Source organism: Trichosurus vulpecula, chromosome 6 (assembly GCF_011100635.1).
Source record: "Trichosurus vulpecula isolate mTriVul1 chromosome 6, mTriVul1.pri, whole genome shotgun sequence".
Lineage (NCBI taxonomy): Eukaryota > Metazoa > Chordata > Mammalia > Diprotodontia > Phalangeridae > Trichosurus > Trichosurus vulpecula.
The window spans coordinates 26,800,206-26,822,062 of NC_050578.1; the positions used below are offsets into that span (position 1 = coordinate 26,800,206).

The 21,857-nt window shown below is 39.0% G+C and overlaps 1 protein-coding gene across 1 annotated transcript in view; it reads left to right on the plus strand.

Moving 5' to 3' along the window:
* The window catches only part of LOC118853460 (teneurin-3), a 324,419-nt gene that overhangs the window by 130,858 nt on the left and 171,704 nt on the right, over window positions 1-21,857 (plus strand). Inside the window, exons 4-5 of the mRNA XM_036763567.1 lie at window positions 11,187-11,309; window positions 20,937-21,151. Coding sequence (XP_036619462.1) covers window positions 11,187-11,309; window positions 20,937-21,151 — 338 coding nt within the window. The remainder of the gene's footprint in view (window positions 1-11,186; window positions 11,310-20,936; window positions 21,152-21,857) is intronic.

Below are 21,857 nucleotides of genomic sequence, written 5' to 3' on the forward strand. Positions count from 1 at the left end.
ATCGGTGATAATGGACATCCTTGTTTTACCTTCCCCACCCCATTTATTGGGAATGCTTCTAGCTTATCCTCATTGCATATAATGCTTGCTGATGATTTTAGATAGATGCTACTTATCACTTTAAAGAAAACCTTAAGGAAAACTTAGGGAATTTCTTCTCTTACCCTTAGAAAAAGTCATTCAAAGTTCCCAGAAACCAGTCATCTGAACCAAGGAGGAGTTTATAAGAGATTGTAGTATCCATGGGCAGGATTCAGCTCGTGTATGTGTGTGTGTGTGTGTGTGTGTGTGTGTGTGTGTGTGTGTGTACACGTACACGTACACGTACATAGGTATGTTTGAGTCTTTGGGAGCTCTAGACAAACCTGAAATAACCCATGTTTCTCTTTGGTTCTTTGCCACTCCCATTTCAATACCCTTTTGCTTTCCCATAGTCCCTTGCACACAGTGAGGCATACAATCATCCAACCTCAAAGTTTCTCAGAGCCACGCTCCCACATCCCGTCATGAGGAACAAATGATAGAATATGTGGCAAGCACTTTGCAAAGCTTATAGTTGTCAGCTATCATCAATATTATTATTATTCTTTATCAAAATCAGTTCTCAAATAGAGATCTAATAAACTGTTTCTTACCAAGATATTAATAACTAATAATAGTACATGGTGCTCTAAAGTTTACAAATGTTAGCCCCTTTGATCTCTCAACAACCTTGTAAGGTTAAGTGCTTTCATTATTCCCATCTTACCCTTGAGGAAAGTGAGTGAGTCAAAGGTTAAGTGACTTGCCCAGGGTCACACAGCTAGCAAGTATCTGAGGGCAGATTTGAACTCCAGTCTTCCCTGACTCCAGGTCCAGCACTATAACTACCATACCACCTGTCTCTACTGTAGCTTTGTAAGCCAGTCCTTTCAAATGGTCTTTTGAAGTTCTGTACAGTGAATTGGCACATCAGTTATAAAGAAAGGCCTGGAGAAAGATAAGCCACTGTTGGGGGAGAACAGGGTGTTATTCTGGAGCCTTTGAATTAGGTAATTAAATGACTCTACCTCTGTGTGAATGTAGATACTGAATGGGTTAAATTGCCTTTTCCTCCTTCAGTAATTCTTCCTACAGTGTGTTTTCCAGAACCCTGCATGTTCTGGTCACTGTCTTCTGAATTTATGACACATTCCTGTTGCTAAAACAACTTTAGATTCTGTTTGCTACTGTTAGAAATGCAGATAAACAGTCTGACAGATGATGTTTTCAAAATTCAGCAAATTAGCTTTTAAATCTAGTTCACGACTCAGATATCAGCAGATTCAAACAAAAGTAGGGGAGTAGAGGGGAAGGAACATGAATTAGGGACCAGGAGGTAGGGATTTATTTCTGACTCTGATGCTAATTTTCCGCCTTCCCTCTGGCACATCACATCCTCTCTTTGCCTCAGTCTTCCCGTGTATAAAGTGGGGATAATACCTGCCTGGCCACACCGGATATAATTAAAAGTATTTATAAGATGTCAGTTTCTACTGAAAGACAATTTTACATTAATCCATCTACAAATTTAAATCACCGAGAAGTGTAGTGTATAACTTTCATAATTCTGTGTCAGAAAAGAAACACTGTGACAGTATATTTGTTTGAACAAGACTTTTGGTCCAGATCCATGATCTCAATGAGATGGGGATTTTCTAGGTCATAAAATCCTTTAACTCGTGTAAATGCATAATTTGTCAGTAATTTAGCAAGTTGACTATGGAACGGAGGGGATAAGTGACTTCTCTAGGGTCTCACAGCTTCATATCAGAGCCAAGACTTAAAGCTATGTATTATTAATTCCAGTGCTCCACCATGCTGTCCTCCTCCTCTTAAAATACCTATCTAATTATTGATATTGTTTTTAAATTGTTGTCTTTAAAAACAGAGGAATTAATTTTAAACTAGACCGTCAGTCATTCTGGAGATCTTTTGCCTCTAATAAGACACTAAAGTTATTTATGATAATACCTTGAACTTCCCTGACTTGGGACATTTATCTTTACATCCTCCTATGGAAGGAAAAATTATCCCACAGATTATGTAGTAGAAGACCCTTTGGGCATGATGTGGGCTGTTTCTTCTCCAGCATTCCACCTAGTGATGAGTTGATGTCCTAAAGCCTGAGGTTTAATATACTTAGAAAACATTTCTAACTTTGCCGATTCCAAATGCAGATGGTCTCCTTTATGTTCACAGCCTCATTGTTATGTTTCTGCGATTTACAGCCTGGTACCTCTCCATGGGACTTTGCATGTCTGTCCCATGACTGCAGACTGGTTTCAAGAGCACTACATGTTGTTTGGTCATTTCCCTGTAGCTTTTTGCTCTGATACTACAAGGGTGGCAGAGAGAGAGAATCCATTTCTTATTTTCTCATGAAGACAAGCTATCTTATATTACATTGAGGTACAGTGGTCATCCAGAGATAAAATAAACAAGCAGCAGGTTTGAGGATTCTCCAGAGCTGCATCGAAGATCCCTTTCTCAATCTCAGAATTCCCTTGCACCTGACTCCCAGGTGTTATTAAACCGCATGATGCAGTAGAAAGAGAAGGAATTATGTTGAGAGGACCAGTTCAGATCTTGACTCTGCCTCTTACTGCTTCGGGGATGTAACAACAATGCTGCTTGCACTACTGTGGCTGTATAAGGCCAATAACACCAGCACACAGGAGTGCTGCCAGCACAGGTTCTTTGATCTGCTTTTCTAAGGGAAGCAACTTTAAGGGGTTTACAATCTCAATTTAATTAATTTATTTATTAATCAATTTAATTAAACACACATATATCACTTAGTTCAGGGGAAAAAATCAGCACCCTGAACTTCAGAGAAAACACAAACAGAAATTACAAACAGAGAAAATATAAAAAGAGCAAATAACACAAGTCAATAGACAGGCTTCTAGCTGTCTGACCAAACTACATATACATAGTTACTAGAGAGAGAAGAAAACAACATCTGGGGTTTCAAAACCAGGGGGACTCCTTAATGGCTACCCAAACAAAATGCTAACCTCAGAGCATACATACCCTGTATAGGGCCCTGGGACTTCACACCTCTCAAGGGCTTCATACCTCTCATGACCTAATTAGCAAAAAGGGTGTGGGCCTTCCTACAAACAAAGGCAAGAGTCACTCACTTGATTGCCTTAGTGCTGAGAAGCACTCCAAAAGAAAAAACAGTAAAAAGTCTCACTTTGCTTTTGCCCTTACATATGACCTGTGCGAGTCTTTCTGGGCCTCATCTGTAAAATAAAAGAGCTGGTTCAGATGGTCTGTAAGGTCCATTCTAGTTAAGTGAATGGTCCCACGAGCTCTGATCCTCTGAGACCTATGCTTCCAGGAAAGGTACCTTTGTCCACACGCCACATAAGTCCAAGTTGTGTTTCTAGGTATTGCATAGTTTTATGAAACGTTTCCTCTTAGCTGGGTGGTACTCAGCTTGGAATCAAGAAGACTCAGCTTCATGAGTTCACATCTGGCCCCAGACTCTTACTAGCTGTGTGACCCTGGGCAAGTCACTTAACCCCGTTTGCCTCAGTTTTTTCATCTGTAAAATAGCTGGAGAAAGAAATGGCAAACCACTCCAGTATCTTTGCCCAAAAAATCCCAAATGGAGTTCATGAAGAGTTGAACATGCCTGAAATGACTCAACCACAACAACAGTTTTCCTCTAATCACCCTGTATATCCTTCTCCTACTTTAAACCACCCTGCAGTGTCTGTCTGAATTTCCTGTCATCACCCATCTTCCATATGTAGCAGACCTTAACAGAGCTTTGTTTCATCACCTGCGCTGATAGACTGCTTTTGTTGCAGGACCTCACTGGAGATCCCGTGACCCTGAGAGTACCATTCAGTAAGCCATTCCACATTTCATAAATCAGTTGAGAAGGCAGTATAAGTCTAGAAGGTTGATGTGGTGCTCCCCAGCTCCCATCACTCAGCCAATAAGTTCAGATAGAGAGTCTCTCTTCCATACCCTGTGACCTACAAGAAAGTTTCCTTTAACACTTTCTTAAGCTCATTTTAAACTAGAACATAAAAGTGTTGTAGTAAGAAAACACTGTTTGGGACTGATGAAAAAGGCCCAGTAGTGGCTGGTACAACTTGTGTCTCCCCATACCTGCAGAAGAGCTTCATGACCTAGAAAATAAATGTACAGCCTGCCAGCTGTCCGATGGAGTGTATGCATCAACGAAGGGCTCGTTCTCCCCTGGATATAAACCCATGGAGAGTAGCCTTCTGTGGATTTTCACAAGTCTGCCCGCCAGCCCTGCATTGGAAGATTGGGCTCCACATTCCTTATTTACAGATGTATTTTATTTAGCCAATTTTCCTTCACGCAAATAGCTTTTTTTCCCTCTCTTTGCCTGCCAAGTAAGACCATGTATTTTTATTACCTCCATGCCTGGTAATTCCTGTAGCTTTCTCAACCATTGTGAAATTGCCATCCTCCTCTAATTTTTGTCTTTGTTACCTTTGGAATAAATTCCACAACGATCTTTCACATGCATAAAAAATTTTAATAATACTGAATTACTGACGAGAGTTTCACTGAAAACCAAATGTAGGGAATTTTGAGCCAGAGTGGGATAAGGCCAGATGAATTACTGCTCCCTGTTTTCAGGGTAGTGTTGTACATGGCACAGTTGTTACTGGGTACGATTCTCATTAGACAACATCTTAAGTAGAATAAGAATCCCATATTATTGAGATTCTCTGTAATAAAAATATACAATAAAGCTGTTGCCCATCTGGTTAAAAAAACTAAAATAAAATTGTGCTCCAAACACAAACATCACAGAATTATTTTACTTTTTACATTCAACATCTGGGTCATATCCCCTCTATTACTTTTACACTTCAAAGACTATTAAAACCAAAAATGTGACCAAGCCTATCATTTAGTGGATTTTTGTGTGGTAAGACAATACAGCAATAATGAATGAAAAAATGTTTACAAAGGTCTGGATGGTTTGCTATTAAAAAACTATACTGCTTAACTCAAAATGACAAACCACATTTCACTTCTTTACAAAGGAGGTGATACCTGGGTTGACAGCTTGCAAATTCTAGTATTCTATAACCTCCTTGCTGGTCCCTGAAAATCAGAGTTCAAAATGGAAATCCTAGCAGAACAGTAAGTCTAGTACATCCTTAGCTCTTCATCCACCAAGAGCCAAGACCTAACTAGGTATCTCACCATCTTTCTTGCTACTATTCCTCTTCTCCCCACTAGCCCATATCAGAGACCATCAAGACTAGAAAAGACCAGATGCATCAAATGATGGAAAAATTTATTACATCTTTACTTTAAAAATAAACATTTTCATCCTATCTCCTTTTTCTTTGCCTTTTAGATTAAAAATAATGATAACAATTCACTGTATCTAGTTGGTCCATTAAGGTTTTCTTATATTCCTCTCCTCCTTATGTAATCTACTCAGTTTTGGTGGGTGAGTGCAGATTCACCCCCCAAAAATATATCAAACTAGCCCCATACTGTGTATTACATCCCACTATCCATTAATCTGCCAGGAGGCAAGATTTATCCTGGTATCTTGTCATCTGCCACGCCCCTTTCCCCATGCCCCCACTTTTTCCTTCTTGCTCTGGGAACAATATAACAAATCAACTTGCCCTTTGGCTATACTCTCAATTCCTGTGACTTCTGAAACCAAAATTCCCTTCCTAGTCCATCAACCCCCTATGTATGGTATTCCCCCCCCCTTTAGAATATAAGCTCCTTGAGGGCAAGGACTTTCTGTATTTTGTATTTGTACCCTAGCATCAAGTGCAAAGTTCATCACAGAGACTGGGGACTTAACAAAGTCTCATCATTCGTTCATTTTGTATATTTTAAAAGATGGAAAGAGCGCCCTCCATGTTTGTAAATTTACACAGGCACATCAAGTAGCAACAACAAAAGAAGATTAGACACTTTTTACATGTTCCCAGAACAATCAGGAAAATGATGAAACATTCCATTAATGGCCTAGTTATTTGGTCTCTACACGAGCTCAAAGAATAGGTTGGCTTGATCTTTTTATTGAACTGGCTAAATTTGCTAGTTGTTTTGGTGTTCTATCAACAGCCTTAAAAGCTCCAGTGGATGGCTCTTGTGAGTACTCATCTGAGTTCTCTTACTCATTCCAAGCTCTGCAGGACAAAAAAGCTAGGCCAAAAGTCTCCACTGGCTGCTCTTGTAAGAAAGCAAGCCAAACTCTCCTACCTCCTGCATAAACCTACAGAAGAATTTCTTTGCGGGTTAGTGTCATTTGAGCCAGCCTACACTCTGTGGGTCAGAGAATTGGATTGTTGGAGGAATCACATTGTGCTTTCTGGAATCAATCACACACAAGTCCTTCAAGTGAAAATACTGCTGACAGTGGGCGTGACTTGGAGTCAACTGGCACACCCTTTCTAGATGATTGGTGTTCTTTAGCATCATGTAATGGAAGAATACTTGCTTCTGGATGAGACCTGGATTTGAACCCTAGTTCTGCTATTTATATCACCTCTATGGCCTTGGGCAAACCCCTTAGTATTCCTGAGACTCAGTTTCTTCATCTGTAAAATGAGGACATTTGACTAAATGATCTCTAAGATCTATTCAAGCTTCATATGCTGTGGTCCTGTGTTATCCTGAATTTTTTTCAGTGAGGGAGAGGGGATTAGCTCTCTGATTTCATTTTTAAAGTAAGGAAATTTCCTTAGCACCTTTGCTATATTTTATAGTTTTAGAGAACTCCTAAGTCACTGAGAAATTAAGTGACCTGTACAATGATACAGACAAGATGTATCAGGGAAAGGACTAGAACCCAAGTAGAACCCAAGTCTTCCTCTGACGCTAGCTCTAGCTGCTAGTTTCTGAGCGAAACTCAGAACATTGATAAGAAACACACATACACACACACACACACACACACACACACACACTTGTAAGAGAGGCCTTTTATTGCAGGAGAAAGGGAAAGAAAAACTAAAAAACTCAACTCTCCACTAAGCTAGTTCACTCAAGGCCAATATTCCTCTAGAGAAAATCCCATCAACTTAAAAAAAAGCCACTGTCCTCCAGCTGTGTTCTCCACCCTCAGAGAGAAAGCCAAGTCCAGGGGTGTTCCCTTATGCTGTTTTGCATCACTGTGCCTCATAAGATTCATACTTGTAGACATCCTCACGATAGAGTATTTAACTTTACATAGCATCCCTTCTGAGCCTACTTCCCCAAACCTACACTCACACTCAAACCCTAGATGCCAAAGAACAGCTGACTCAGGATTCTAAGATCTGTCTGAGATTTCTAGTACTCAGAAGCCCCCACTACTCTGCTTCCCATTGATTATCAGCTAATAGCTTTAATTAACTTTTAGCAAAGAGGATAGCATAGTATGCCATCCCCTCAGATGACAAAGTAAGGACAGTTGGCACAAAGAACAATTTCCCAAAAGTATGGGGCACAAAAAACACAGGGGCCATACAGACAGTTGACCCCGAGTACAAAGATGGTGAGACAGATGCAGACTTGTGAGTGAGAGAAGGGTAGCTCACAGATCCTACTTACTTGAAGTTCATTCCTAATTTTTGAGCAGCAGTTTTCTGTGATATGGAGGGATCATTCTTGAAGTTGCTTCCTCCGTCAGGTAACTACCTTACTTTGTTCTGTGTCCCTTTTTGTCCTGGGTGCGTACTCTAAATCCACTGCCAGCTATTGGTCCATTAACATGGTCAGTGGCCAGGAGGAGACTGAACATGTAATAGTTCCTTTGGGATTGCACCTCAAGCCCCAGTGATGCCCTCTGGTACAGGCACAAGGGTCCGCCACTCTAAGACCTTCCTGAATCTAGAATCCCCCTTCCATTTGACTGTTTCACCATTGGAATGTATCTTTCAAACTGGCTATGCTTTTATCCATAATCCCAGATGTACATCTGATGTTTTCAGCCAGTCACAAGATATTTCCTGTGTGATATCATCTGGCTTATCCAATGAGTTATTTGCTCTTCACTCCTTCCAAATTGATTCAGGACTTGTTTATACCTAGTTTACACATTTGATTTTTTTTTAACTGATTGATTCAATACAGCAGTCTGATATTCTATATTGACATTAACAATCCTTCTTAGATAGGAGAACTAGCTTTCAGAAAAAATGTGGAGTAGAAGTTTGTCTTTGATTCCCTCTCAGAGCTTATTTCTGCCTTCCTTGAACTTATCCTACTTTTCAGGTGCTTATTCTGTGCCCCATTCTTGCTTTTAAGTGACTGTAACAAGGAACCCTTCAACTATTTACAGAACCCTGAAGTGTTAACTAATAACATCTGAATATGGGAGCCTTCTCAAAATCATTCATATTTTAAGAGATACTCTTAAGGAAAAAAAAATGGCACAAAGAAAAAAGTCATAATGATGCAGAGATAAGTAATACGGCAGGGACCAAGCTGCAGTCTCCGCTACCTTATAAGCAGATGGCTGCTACCACATAAAAGCCGGTTTATTGTATATTAACCACTGACACAAAAAGGACACATGCCTGAAAAATGACTCTCCATCTGGGGATACCCCCTCACATAACTCCATTGCAAAAGTCGCCTGCCTACGGTTCAAGCTTCCCCATCTTTAAAATGAATAAAAAGTTGTATTGTTTTGTGTCTCAGGTCCTCCTCCAGACTTCAGTTTGTGCTGATACAAATATTTCTAACCAAAAGCACCATCCCTTCCCCCAGAGAGTCTAGGATCTCACTGTGGTTCCATCTCAAGCCACCCCTGATACCTGTGTGTAACTATTATGTAATCTCTCTCATCACTCTTTTCAGGCAAATCTGTCCAGCGATTTCTCTTGTCAGGAGAAAATTATTCATTTTGTCAAATGCTAGAGATATAAAGAGAAGCAAAAAGAATCCCTTTCCTCAAGGGGTTTACATTCTAATGAAGGGAAAACAGTGTGTTAAAACATTGTATAACAGTAACTGGTCAAGTACCACCTTCTACGCAAAGCTTCTCCTGATCCCCAAATTGCTAGTGCCATCTGTAGCTACTTTGCATTTAACTGCCTTCATTTTCAGTTTGTATTTATTCCACATAGGTTTAGTGTACTGAATTGGATAGAGAACTAGCCTTGGAGCCAAGACGACCTGCCTCATAACACATACTAACTCTATGAACTCGGACAAGTCACTCAGTGGTCTAGGCAACTGAGTCAAGTCAACAAGCATTTATCAAGTACCTACTATATGCTGATCATGGTTCTGAGAGCTGAAGATACAAAGAAAGGGAAGAAATAGTCCCTGCCCTCAAGGATCTCATGCTCTAATGGGGAATACAGCAATTATGCAAATAACTACGTACAACTAAGCCTATAAGTTGCAGGAAAGATGCCAAACAGATGAAGGTGGAGTTTGTTTATCTGGGAGTTCCCTATACAAGTCACAAGTCTGGTCCCCGTCCCCATATTTAGTCAGTATATACTTATATGTGTACATTCCGTCTCCTTTTATAGAACCTTAGTTCCTATAGAGCAGGAATTGTTTCCACTTTTATCTCGTTGTCTCCAGTGCTCAGAACAGTGACTGGCGTATAGTAGGTGCTTAATAAATACTGGTTGATTAATTGATATATCTTGTGTGTGTGCATACATACATATATGTATGTGTATGTATGTGTGTGTGTATATATGTATATATACACATATATACACATATACATATATATGCATATATACATATACATATATATACATATATATATATATACTGCCACACACACATATATATGTATATATATATGTGTGTGTGTGTGTGTATATCCTCCTAGACTCACAGTAACTATAGCCTAAATGTCACATGCTTGGGATGCGATCTCCTTTGTCTTTTCCCTCTAACTGCCCTGAAATGCCACTGCCTTGAAAAAGCCTCTGAACATTTGTGAAGGGTGACAGTTTCCCTTACTTCCCCCATGTCTTCTGAATACCAGATTTCCTCAACCATCAATCACCACTCTAACCTTCCATTAGCTTGCATACAATGTAAATATTTAATCTCAGTTCTTTTTCTATCTGTTCAGTGTTTATTTAGTGGTCTCTGAAATCATAGATGAGAATAAGGCAGAAGAAATCTATGGATTTCAGTTACCCATAGCATATACACTATATTTTTACCCACTGTGGCATCTGAGTGAGGTCATAACCCCAAAAGTACAAGGACTGTTTTGTTTCTTGTGTATTATCCAATGCTGCACAGAGTAGGTACTTACTAAAGGCTTAGTTCTGAACAAATATAGTTGGGAGGGGGGAGGAGAGGGAGAGAAAGAAAGAAAGGTTAGGGGAGAGTCCCAATCCACTTTTTTATTAATGTAATTCTTTCAGCAAACACTTATTAAACAACTCATACGTACAAAGTATTGTCTTCATCTCTGAGGAAGCAAAGACAAAAAATGAAATGATTCCTGCTCTCCAAAGGCTTACATTCTGCTGTTAATCAAATCAGTCATTTGAATAACTTGCACATTACTCTGCAGGGTGGCCTGGCAGAAAGAATGTATTTAGTCCAAATGCTGGTTCTGTAACTTGGTAGATGAGTGACTTTCAACAATCACTTTACTTCCCCAAGATTCCACTTTCTTATCTTTAAAATGAATATAATAATGCTTGCACTTCTACCTCATGGGCTACAGAGAGAAAAGCACTTTGCATGGTTGATACCATCCTTGTTCTGATCTTCTTCAGGGAGTTAATTATTTTATGGTAAATAGTTTTACCAGAGGAGAGATTCTGAGTAGTAGACCCAAGTTGGGCTTCACATTGTAGCCATTCAGAAGGGAGAGTGAATACAGAGAGGCCTACTTTTGGCTCAAATAATGGAGGGGGATCAAGCTCAGACCAAGGGGAGCAAATGGTCTAATGTTCCCTGAAAACTCCCCGTAGCCCAATGATCGATTGGCTAGGATCCCATTATTACTAAGGTGTTACCATCTTGTACTGCATTGCTTTCTAAATTGTATTTGTGCAGATGAACTGTTCTATGATGTTTATTAGGTTGTTAGTCCTGGTATTCCAGAACGAGAAGATTTAACTTTAGAGACGACTCTTTCTAAACATGTTTATCAGTTGCCTCTGAAACTAAAAGCAGGAAACCTTTAAATAACATGTATTCTTTACCCCCAGCAATGCATCTGTTTGGCCTCAACTGGCAATTACAACAAACTGAAAATGACACTTTTGAGAATGGAAAAGTGAATGCTGATACCGTGCCAACAAACACTGTATCGTTACCTTCTGGCGACAGTGGTAAGAGATGCGCTTATTTGTTCTGTGTCTTGTTTAACATTTCTTTGAATGCGTTTTACAGCCATGTTCATATCTACTTTGTGGGGAGTGAGTTGGGTCAGAGAGGGGAGTGGTTACCAGAAGAGTGTTGCAGTAACAATAAGAACCAAAAAGCACTTTGCAAAGAATTTAGTAAATATTTTTTTTAAATCATTTTACTGAACAAATAGAAGTGACTTTTCTCTTTCAATAATCAAAGTAATGAAATTATGGCACCCTCAGGTTCATGAATTGTGCCTCTTTTTGTCCCCAAAGTATGTTTGTATATGTATTTTTAGCCTAAGTTAAAGTGCAATAGATCATAGTCAATATCTCAGCCCTTTACTCATTTTATCATAGGTATATTAAGTTTTCCTTAATAGCCATAAAATTAAAATGCTGTATTAATTTTCTTAGTGATGCCATTAAGGTACAAAGTATATTAAAGGGTTGTATTTTAATTGACCTGTTTTCTAGGTCCCCTTTAAGTTTCTCTGAACCTCTAGGAGTTTTGGTTCTTTAGGCAAAGAGAGATTTTTAAGTCAATAGACTGAATGCAAAGCTGGATTTCAGTGGTCCACTCCACATATCCCAGCTGTAGCCTGCTCCAACCATGTTCTCCTGTCACTTGGTAAACAGGTTGAGTCTGCCTTAGAGCAGCTCTGGCTCTGTGTCCCTGTCCCTCCTTTTCTCTAATGCTCATTCTTTATTTCTCTTATCTAGTGTGCTTGACTTCTCCTTTGGCATCTGTTAATGCCCAGCTTTATGTGGGTGACTTCCTTACAGGGGTGAGGAAGAAGCTATTACATTCTTAATGAACATGTATACTGTTCTACACACCAACACACACACACACACATACACATATCTACTATGACTCATTCTTTTTGTCATTTTTCATTCCTCTCCCTGTCTTGTTTTATTATAACAATAATACTTTGTGGCATGCCTCCTACTCCTTAGGGATGGAAGAGAGTTTTATGAGACATTCGATTTTCATAATCATAATGAATGGTCTCTACATGGGGCCTTTTCATAGAAAGTGCCCCTTGTTCCTTAACATTATAAAGTCATGGCTGAAAGTTGGCTACATCTGGGTTAGGAGGTGACTGCTGTTCTAAAACGCTTTAAAGGGGGTGAAGAATGGCTTCTCTAATTGAAACTGCAGGTGGGAGATTTTAATTAAGGAAAGTATAATTACCTTAAACAAATGCTTAATTACTCTGCAGTGATAACACATATATAAACATCTAAAGCAACTGCCCATAAGATGAATAATATTTATTCTAGCTCCCTTCCCCAATTTCACTTTTGTAAGATCAACAAGGTCCCAGCATTGACTCCTATGAAAATTATAAAGGCACGGTTAACCCCTTGTTGAAGATTCTGTAATTAAAAGGAGAAGGTGAATGTCATGGCCAAGGCACTTTCTACAGTTCCATACTGTCTTTTAAGATGATAGGCCTTGAATGTCGCAGAGACAGAATGACTATTTAAAGATATTTTTGCATCACAGACCCAAGGAAAATCCCATAGCCTTGGTGTTGGTTATAATCACTACTTAGCTCTGGCACTCCCCCACCCTTCTAAGTCCATAGGAACTTAAGAGAGAAGATCTCAAGTGAGGTAAGTCTGGAGCCATTCAGGGAATTCTCACCAAATGGAAACTGGTCCAAGAAATTAGAAAGTATTGCCTGAAAGAGCTGGAAATTTAGAGGATGCTCATTAATTGAGGAATGCCTGAACAAATAGCAGTATATGATTGGGATGGAATATTATTGTGGTATCAGAAACGACAAGCAGGATGGATTCAGAAAAACTTGGGACCGCTTATATGACCTCAGGCAAAGTGAAGTGAGCAGAACCAGGAGAACATTGTACACAGTAACAGCAATGTTGTAAGGACGATCAGCTGTGAAAAACTGAGCTACTCTGATCAAGCCAGTTCCAAGGGACCCATGCTAAAAAATGTTCTCCACCTCCAGAGAGAGAACTCTGAGTGCAGACTGAAACATACTTTTTTAAACTTATTTTTCTTGTTTCATTTTTTGCCTGTTTTCTTTTGCAACATCACTAATATGGAAATATATTTTACAAAATTGCTTACCTTCTCAGGGAAGGGTTTGGGAAGAAGAGAACTGGAATTCAAAATTTTGCCTTTTTAAAAAACATTTTATTTTTTCCAAATTACATGTAAACATAATTTCAACATTTGTTTTTTTCAATTTTTAAACATTTTTACTTTAAGTTGGAACTCAGAATTTTCAAAAGTGATAATTTAAAAATTTTATGTGTAATTAGGAAATATTTAATAAAGTAGATAAAAGCATATTTTTTTAAAAAGAAGAAGATAGTATTGTCTGGGTAACCTCAGTTAAGCAAGAGCCAATCAAGGAGGTCTCCTTTATATGTAGAATCAAACTCCTAAAGATCGTGTAGATCAACTCCCTTATATTTTCTCCAGTTTTAGAAGATGTTCTCAGTAAGAAGATAATGCTATGAAAGTACTGTGTAGAAATGAATCCTCTGTTCTGAGCCTTTTCTAGGCCGCAGTCTAAACTGATAGACTGATAGTGACTTGAGAAGGGAATGTTATGTGGTGGTAATTACGTGCCAGGCGTTGTGCTTTTTCCAAATAGTACCTCATTTGATCCTCACAAGCACCCTGTGAGTTAGGTGCTATGATTATCCCCATTTTATAGTTGAGGTAACTGAGAGAAACAATTATGTTAGGTGACTTGCCCAGGGACACACAGCTAGTAAGTGTCTGAGATCGGATTTGAACTCAAATCTGACTGACTTCAGGCCCAGTGCTCTATCAGTTGTGTTATCAGCTGCCTCATTGTATCAGAAAGGGAAAACAATCTAGTCTCTTAAAAATTTAAACCATCTTCTTGGACTGGCAGAAAAGATAGTTCTAGCCCTCCAACAAAATGGAAGTTAGGAAGAAAGCAGCTCCCTACCCCGCTGTAGTTCCTCTGCTGGGTTTCCTTTCCCCCATTGTTCCATATGATGAGTATATGGGCAAAAAGAGCCTGTCCGGTATTAAGTATGCATTCAGGGTGGATGCCCTTAGTTCGTGTGTCACCCTAGTTCTACCAGTGCCCAGCAGAACCTACCAGCAAGTATTATAGAATCAGTGTTTTGGAGAAATCGTTTTACATATGAGCTGTTCCAGAGATTTTTTTTAATCCTATCCAGTTTTTAAAGATCTCCAGGGAAGAAGCTTCCACAACTTCTTTTAGTAACCTAATCTAGTCATTAACAACCCTCCCTATCAAGAAATTCGTGGAGCCTTGAATTGAGCACAGTAGGAACCTAAGCAGTGCTGAGTATAATGAGACAATTACTTCCCCGTTCCTAAAAGACATACTCCCATTTATGCATCCCAGTGTTACGTATTCTTGTTTTTTAAATAGAGCTCTGAGGAACACCTTGTGAAGCTAGGAATTCAGCAGAGAAATCTCTTTTCTCTGAGTTCATATTGAGCCAGGGCTTCTATGTGGCATTTCAAGAACATTTGCAGAATGTTGAATGGAACCTGTCCTTCCTGCTTCCCATGGGAATCCCAGGTCCTGGATGGGCTTTGAATGTTAAGGATGAACAGTGCTAGTGCCTGAAAACACAGAAGTTAGATGGGGAAATGAAAGGAGGCACCTGGCTTTTTCAGAAAGTCTGAGTTCAAATCCCACCTTTTACCCAGGCTACCTGTATCTAAGTGTCTGCTTCTTCAGTCAATAAAATAAGGTTGTATTAGATGGGGTCCCTGACAGCTCTTAGATCTATGGTCCTATCTACAATTCTAATAAAAGGGACAAGAATAGAGAAGAGTAGAGTTGAAGTATTCCCCCAAACTCTGCTATCTTTCCAGAAACAGAAATAATTCCCCTGGACCATGGAGGAAAGGTAATAGGTGACCTGCATCTGTCTGACCCTGTGCCCAAGCACTTGTAATCTCTTTACTGGAGAACATATTAATCATTAACTTACAATAGTTTGGGATATCAATTGAAAACCTAATCATACTTCTTCAAAACCTATACATTAGCATGCAATGACCCAACTTGCTGAGAACAGAGTACTTTCTGGCTGAAAGGTTGTCTGGGTTTTAGAGCAAGAATTCCTACTGTTGATAATGTGGAAGTGTAAGGGTCTGAAGTTCTCCTTTTGGAAGACATCCTGAATTCAGAGCCCTTTGTGAACAAGCAGTAATTTCATTTCAACAGTGAGATAAAGTATATGCAAAATTGCAAAAGAATATGGGGACCTGGAGCAGCTATGTGGTGCAGTGAGTAGAGCACCGACTCTGTAGTCAGGAGGACCTGAGTTCAAATGTGGCCTCAGACACTTGACACACTTACTAGCTGTGTGACCTTGGGCAAGTCACTTAACCCCAATTGCCCTGCCTCCCCCCGCCCCGCAAAAAAAAGAGAAAAGAATATGGGGAGCTATGATAATAAAAGCCCATTATTTGAAGGTAGGTGAAATAGGGAAACTCTTGTCAGGAATAAGGTCCTTGAAGGTTTTATTTTTGTCTCTATACAATCGCAATGCCACACACATAACAGGTGCTTAAAATGCTTTTTGAATTTAATTTAATATAGTCGTCATCTAATGAATGTGCCATTAAATAAACTCCGTGTACATATATAACATAGAAAAAAATCTGATTTTTCCTTTCTAAGCAAGGAAATGCAATTTCTGTATATAAATTTTGCATAATTACTCTTCAGCTAATAATTTTCCCTAACATTAGATGACTTCAGAATGCTATTCAGCCTTTTGCAGCAAGCTAAAGATTGAATGTAAATTAAAGAGCATTATGACTAACTGGCCAGCAGTAGCATTGAGTTTTTTTTCAATATTGTTTATAGTATTTTGTGTTAATGTAATGTATAATAGTTCCTTAATTAGATGTTATATTGATTTTTTTCTATTAAATTATGTTTGCAAGGCAATGGGTTTTTTATTTCACTTAGGTTGTAGATGGCTATGGAATTTATTAACAGCATTAACTTACACCATGTAATTGTTTATAGAAGGCGATGGAGAGTATTTGTTCAGACATCACACAAAGGTCTGAATCCAGGATTAGATCCTGGGATTGGAGGATGTGCTATTGATTGTCTATAAATGTCTGGCCTTGCTTCCTGACATTCTTATTAGTTATGCCTCTGAAGGACTTGAAGTTATATTCTCATTTATACTTCACATAGATGTAGTTAAATTTGGGGGGTTTTGGTTTTCGAATTTTTTGGTTTGTTTTTTGTTGGTTCGGGTTTTTTTGCTTTTTTTTTTTTTTTTTTTTGCTTTCTCTTTCCACTTTTTTCTTTGGAATTTTAAGCAGTGTAGGGGAATAAATCCACATGTTAGGCGGGTAGTTAAATATGCAATACTGTAAATATGTAATACATTTTTAACTTTTTGTAATTTTAGATGCTTTTCAAATGTAAATTAAGTCTCAAACAGGTCTCAAGCCTCCTAATTATCAGCATAGTTTTAAATACTCTGATTAGCTTGAGTTCTGTTGGGTTTTGAGTTAGATTTAGCTGAAAACTAACATTTTCACTGGTCTACAAATTCCTATGTACTAAATGATTTTTATAATGCCATCTCCCCAGCTCCCCCCACCTCTTTTAAGCTACCTAAAAATGCCATTTTGCTGATATGTTGACATATAAAATATCACAAAAGAAAGAAATAACTATAGCTTTGTATGTGTGTGTGTGTCTCTATTTTCACATTGACAACTGTATTTTAAGATACTAAGGCTGTTGTGACACATACTTACTAATGAAAGGAAAGTCATGGTTTGAAGAGAAACAGAATGCTAGTATTCCCACATTCCTGCTCCAGGGGACACATTTAGAAAGTCTTCAAGGCGATACTCTATTGCATTTCACGATGTGGTCTTTCTGGACCTTACTGCAAAGACTTGGATTGGCTTGATTCCAAAGCTGTGTGCTTTGAGATGAGAATAATGGAGGACGCTCTATGGCATCATCTCGTTTTCTTTATCTTTCCACCATGTCTTCTTTCTGAAACTTGTAGACATCTTGTGTTGCTTGGGGATTGGCACGGGAGGAGAAGCCCCCAGGTTCAGACATTGGGGGCTGTAGTACGCTCAGTAAGGAATGAAAGGGATCTGTAGGACTGACCCAGCTTTTGTATGTCCTCTGATAACAAAGCCTTTCTGAAATTCAGAGTGTGATGACCGTGCCCGAGCTTCTCTATGAGTGGTGGACTAGACAACAGTGGAATAGGATATAGAACTGTTTTCCCAGTTTATCAATCTGTGTCCAGAGCCTGCTGACTTCCAGGTGTGTTTACAATCAATAGAGAGCATTCAGAATGCTAAGATCAACTACCACACCTGGTTTGACCAAATTAAAGTACTGTGACTTAAAGATCAGTAGTGCCAAGCTGTTAGTTCTGAGTGGGAAGGGATTTACCAACATAAGAACCCTCCACAGCAACACCATAGCCCCCTGACGTTCAGACCTGAAGGCTACATGTGAGAAGGCTGAACTAATCTAAACTGCTGGGCTCAGGGCATTGAAGGAAATGAAAATTTTACAGTGTCTGTATTCCTTCCATTGTAATTATGGATTCTAATGAGAGAATGTACCTACACTTGTCTTTTAAAGTAGTCATATGGTAAAAAAAACAATCTGAATTCAGAATCAATTGATTCACGACAGTGGGTGTGATCTGTAGGAGGTCTACATTGTCTGGTCAGGCATTATCTATTTCATTTCTAGAGGTAATCCAAAGAATTATTATGAATGTTATGAATGTTCCCAAATAGAAAATAATATAAAAAGTTGTTTCTGTTTGACTCAAAAGTGTGCATAGATCATGTGTGAGAAAATGCAGGGGGAACATTCCCATTGGCCCTTTCCTTTCTTTTCAGGGGCCAATAGGAATGCTTCCCCATTCATCCAAGGTTCTATGTTCCTCTATGGTTTGACATTGGAAAATATTATATGATTTGGAGAGAGGAGCAGGTTGACTTTCCTAATCTCCTGGACACTCACCAACAAAGAAAGTTGCCCCAATTGATCCGGAACTATACCAAATAACACACAAATCTAGCATAGGTTTATTTGTTTATGTTGGATATGTTTAGTGCATCAAGTGGTTAATCTACAGATTTAAAACCCCTTGAGGATAAAAGTTGTCCCTTACTTCACCTTTGACCCTTAATGTTTAGCGTACTATCTTACCTCTAGTAGGCTCCTGATATTTATTAAATGACAGATTTTTACTATAAAATCCTAGAATGTTAGAGCTGGATGGACACTTAGAAATTATTAATCCAGAGGGCAGAACCCTCTGAGGAGCTGGAAAGAATACAGCCAAAGTCCTCACCACACTTTCCTCCACAAAGATCTGGAAAGCCTGCTAGATCAAATTCTGGCTGGAAATTTTTAAAAATATATCAACAGTGAGTCATTTTTCCACCCCAGGTAAGCAAAGAGAGATGGAGAGGTCTGTAGACACTGGGGATTAAGAGTGGCCAGGAGCCCAGAGCATTATAGAACCTAGGGGCTGAAAAAGGATGGAGGCTGTGAACGGAGATAGGAAGCGCAGGGCAGAAAGAAATCTCAGGCATGCAGGGTGTAGTAACAGATGCCATCTGGCTGCTCTGTCTCCAGTTCCCCAGTTCTGGGTCACATATCCAGAGAGGACTGCAACTAGGAGTGGTACATATGAATGCTTGCAGCTCAGACCGTTGCTGGTTAAGTGACTTGCTGTGCAGTTCTAACCTCTAGCCCAGACTCAAGTTTGCAGTTGAATAACCTAAACCTGCCACCCTTCCCAGAGGCGTGATAGTGGTTTAATCCTGGAACATCCAAGAAGGGACCAACCACCAGACCCAGATCTAGATCAGGAACATGCAGATTTTAGACCAGGAGGGCAGTAAGCAGACTTTGCCTTGAATCACATTACTTTGGAATCACTGAAAACTAACATCCCCAGGCTGAGTTCCCCTTCCATGAGGTCCTGAAATAACTCATGAAATAACTCCATGAAAGCATCAGAAGGACTTTTGTGAACCTAAGCTCAGTCCAGACATTCTCCCCAGAAGTATGTAGAGCCTAGCCCTAAAATAAAGTCTCAAGTCAAGAAGTAGGAGAATGACCAAACAAAAAAATCCCACTATAAAAAGATATTACAGTGACAAAGAAGCTCAAGACAGAAATCCAAGAGACTAACTCCAAAACCCTTATAAGCAAAGCCTCAAAAAAAATGAAGCTTGCTTACAAGTCCAACTAGAATTCCTAGATGAGATAAAGTAATAGCTTTTTAATGCTAAAAAGTAATTCTTAAAAAAAAATGAGAGTGGTAGAGGAAGAAATGAGAAAAGAAATGTGAGCTATGGAAGAAAGCTATGGAAATACAATAGCTCAGAACAAAAGGCATAAAACTTTACCCAAGAAAAAATTACTCCCTGAAAATTAGAATTGATCAAATAGAAGCTAATGATCCAAAAATACTGGGGAAAAATTCAAAAGACTGAAAAAATAGAAGAAAATGTAAGGTATCTAATTATGAATACAACTGACTTTGAAAACACAAATCAAGGAAAGGTAATTTAAGAGTCATTGAACTGCCTGAAAACCATGAGCAAAACAAGGAAAAAAGAGCCTAGACATTATATTTCCCCTTACTTGGTAATATGATGTAAGCTCTCAAAGGGCTAGAAGTGTTTCTTTTGTTTTTTTGGTCTTTGTATCTTCAGTGATGGGCACCTGAGCTAAATCGGCTGTAGGCACTGGAGATACAAAGACCCCTGTGCCCCCCCCTCAAAAATATAAAAATGGTAACACCTGCCCTCTGGGAGCTTAGCTTCTACCTGCAGGGAAGTTGAAAGGCCATGCTGAAAGAAAGAGAGAGTCAAGGAACAGGATAGTCAGTCATAGTTCATTTTCTGACAGTTGAAGGTAGGTGGGCAATACATTAAGAAAAGCCAGTTAAGAGTAAAGTTTGGGGGGGCGGGACATACAGAGGAGGCAAGGTTTTGCTATACCCTTCCAAAATGTATGCTTATGGAAACTTACACCTGTTTATTATCCTTCCTCTCCTTCATTTCTAGATCTGATTTTTTTCTCACCATAATATATAATTCTGAGAATACTGCTCATTTCAGTGCCATTGGTTGTTTTTGTTATTGTTTACTTACAGGTTGCCTTGAGAGGCTGAATTTTCCCTCAATTTACACTTTGCAGTGTGACGGCATGTTTAGAATGACTGATTAGTACCAGAGTTAATCCTTCCTAAAAAATAACAAGACTTATACTTTGTAAGATAATTATGTTTATACTGATCAGGAATGAGGGTAGCTGTGAAAGCAGCTTTAGTAATAGGCATGTCTTGGGGAAAGTCAAAGGATTCTGACTTGTGCGCTGAAACAGGAACAACAAACCAAAATATACATTGTGAGCATGAGACTTTAAAATGAGCATCCTTCAGCAGCATTTAAGATGTAGTAAGACTGTGAACTACCAGAGGGTTTAGTTTAAAAAATAAAAAAACTCTTGTACTTGGTTAATAATTCATTCATTTGTTTTTCTCTCATCCCCCTGTGGGTACCTTTACACACAGGAAAATTAGGTGGATTTGCTCAAGAAAATAACACCATAGATTCAGGAGAACTTGATATTGGCCGGAGAGCGATTCAAGAAGTTCCTCCGGGAATTTTCTGGAGATCACAGCTCTTTATTGATCAGCCACAGTTTCTTAAATTCAATATCTCCCTCCAGAAGGACGCACTGATTGGCGTATATGGCCGCAAAGGCTTACCACCTTCCCATACCCAGGTAAGAGGAACTTACCTGTTGTGGTCAGTAAGATGAAGACTGCTGGTTCGCACTTTTTAAAGTTAGTCAGCTTTCTGACTTCAGCCATATGTCAAACTGGCCCCTTCTGCATCGATCCGTGACAGTGGGGGAATTGTAAATGAAGGTCACATGGGCTTCTGTTTTCTTTTGTATGAGATTATTGCATCTGCTTTTGGAAGAAAAGCATTTTCTTCTGATCTCGATTTGATCATTTTCCTAAATATAGATGTAGAAAAATATGAAGGTGAACTAATCCAGGGTAAAAACTTGAGCATATGGTTAAACATTTAAACAAATAACAGTAGTAAGAGCTTTGTAACCAGCCTTAAAATTTACAAAGAACTTCTGTTACTAGATCCCTGTGAGGAAGGGAATGCAAGTATTATTTAGGTCCCCCTGAGGCTCTGAGACAGGAAATTGTATGTCTACGGTCTTACAGCTAGAAAGGGGCACAGCTAGAATCTGAACCCAGGTCTCCTAACATAGACACCAAGGGTCTTTCCTCAGCCAAACTAATGGTAAGGTGATTGGGATGTTAAATATGTATTATTATGATATATGTTATTATTAATGTATTACATATATAGTTGTTAAATTGACAAAGTAGTAACTTATTTCACATGTTGATTTATCCTCTTGAATATGTTACATATTTATACCCTAATTGTGACATTTCTGTCTGTTA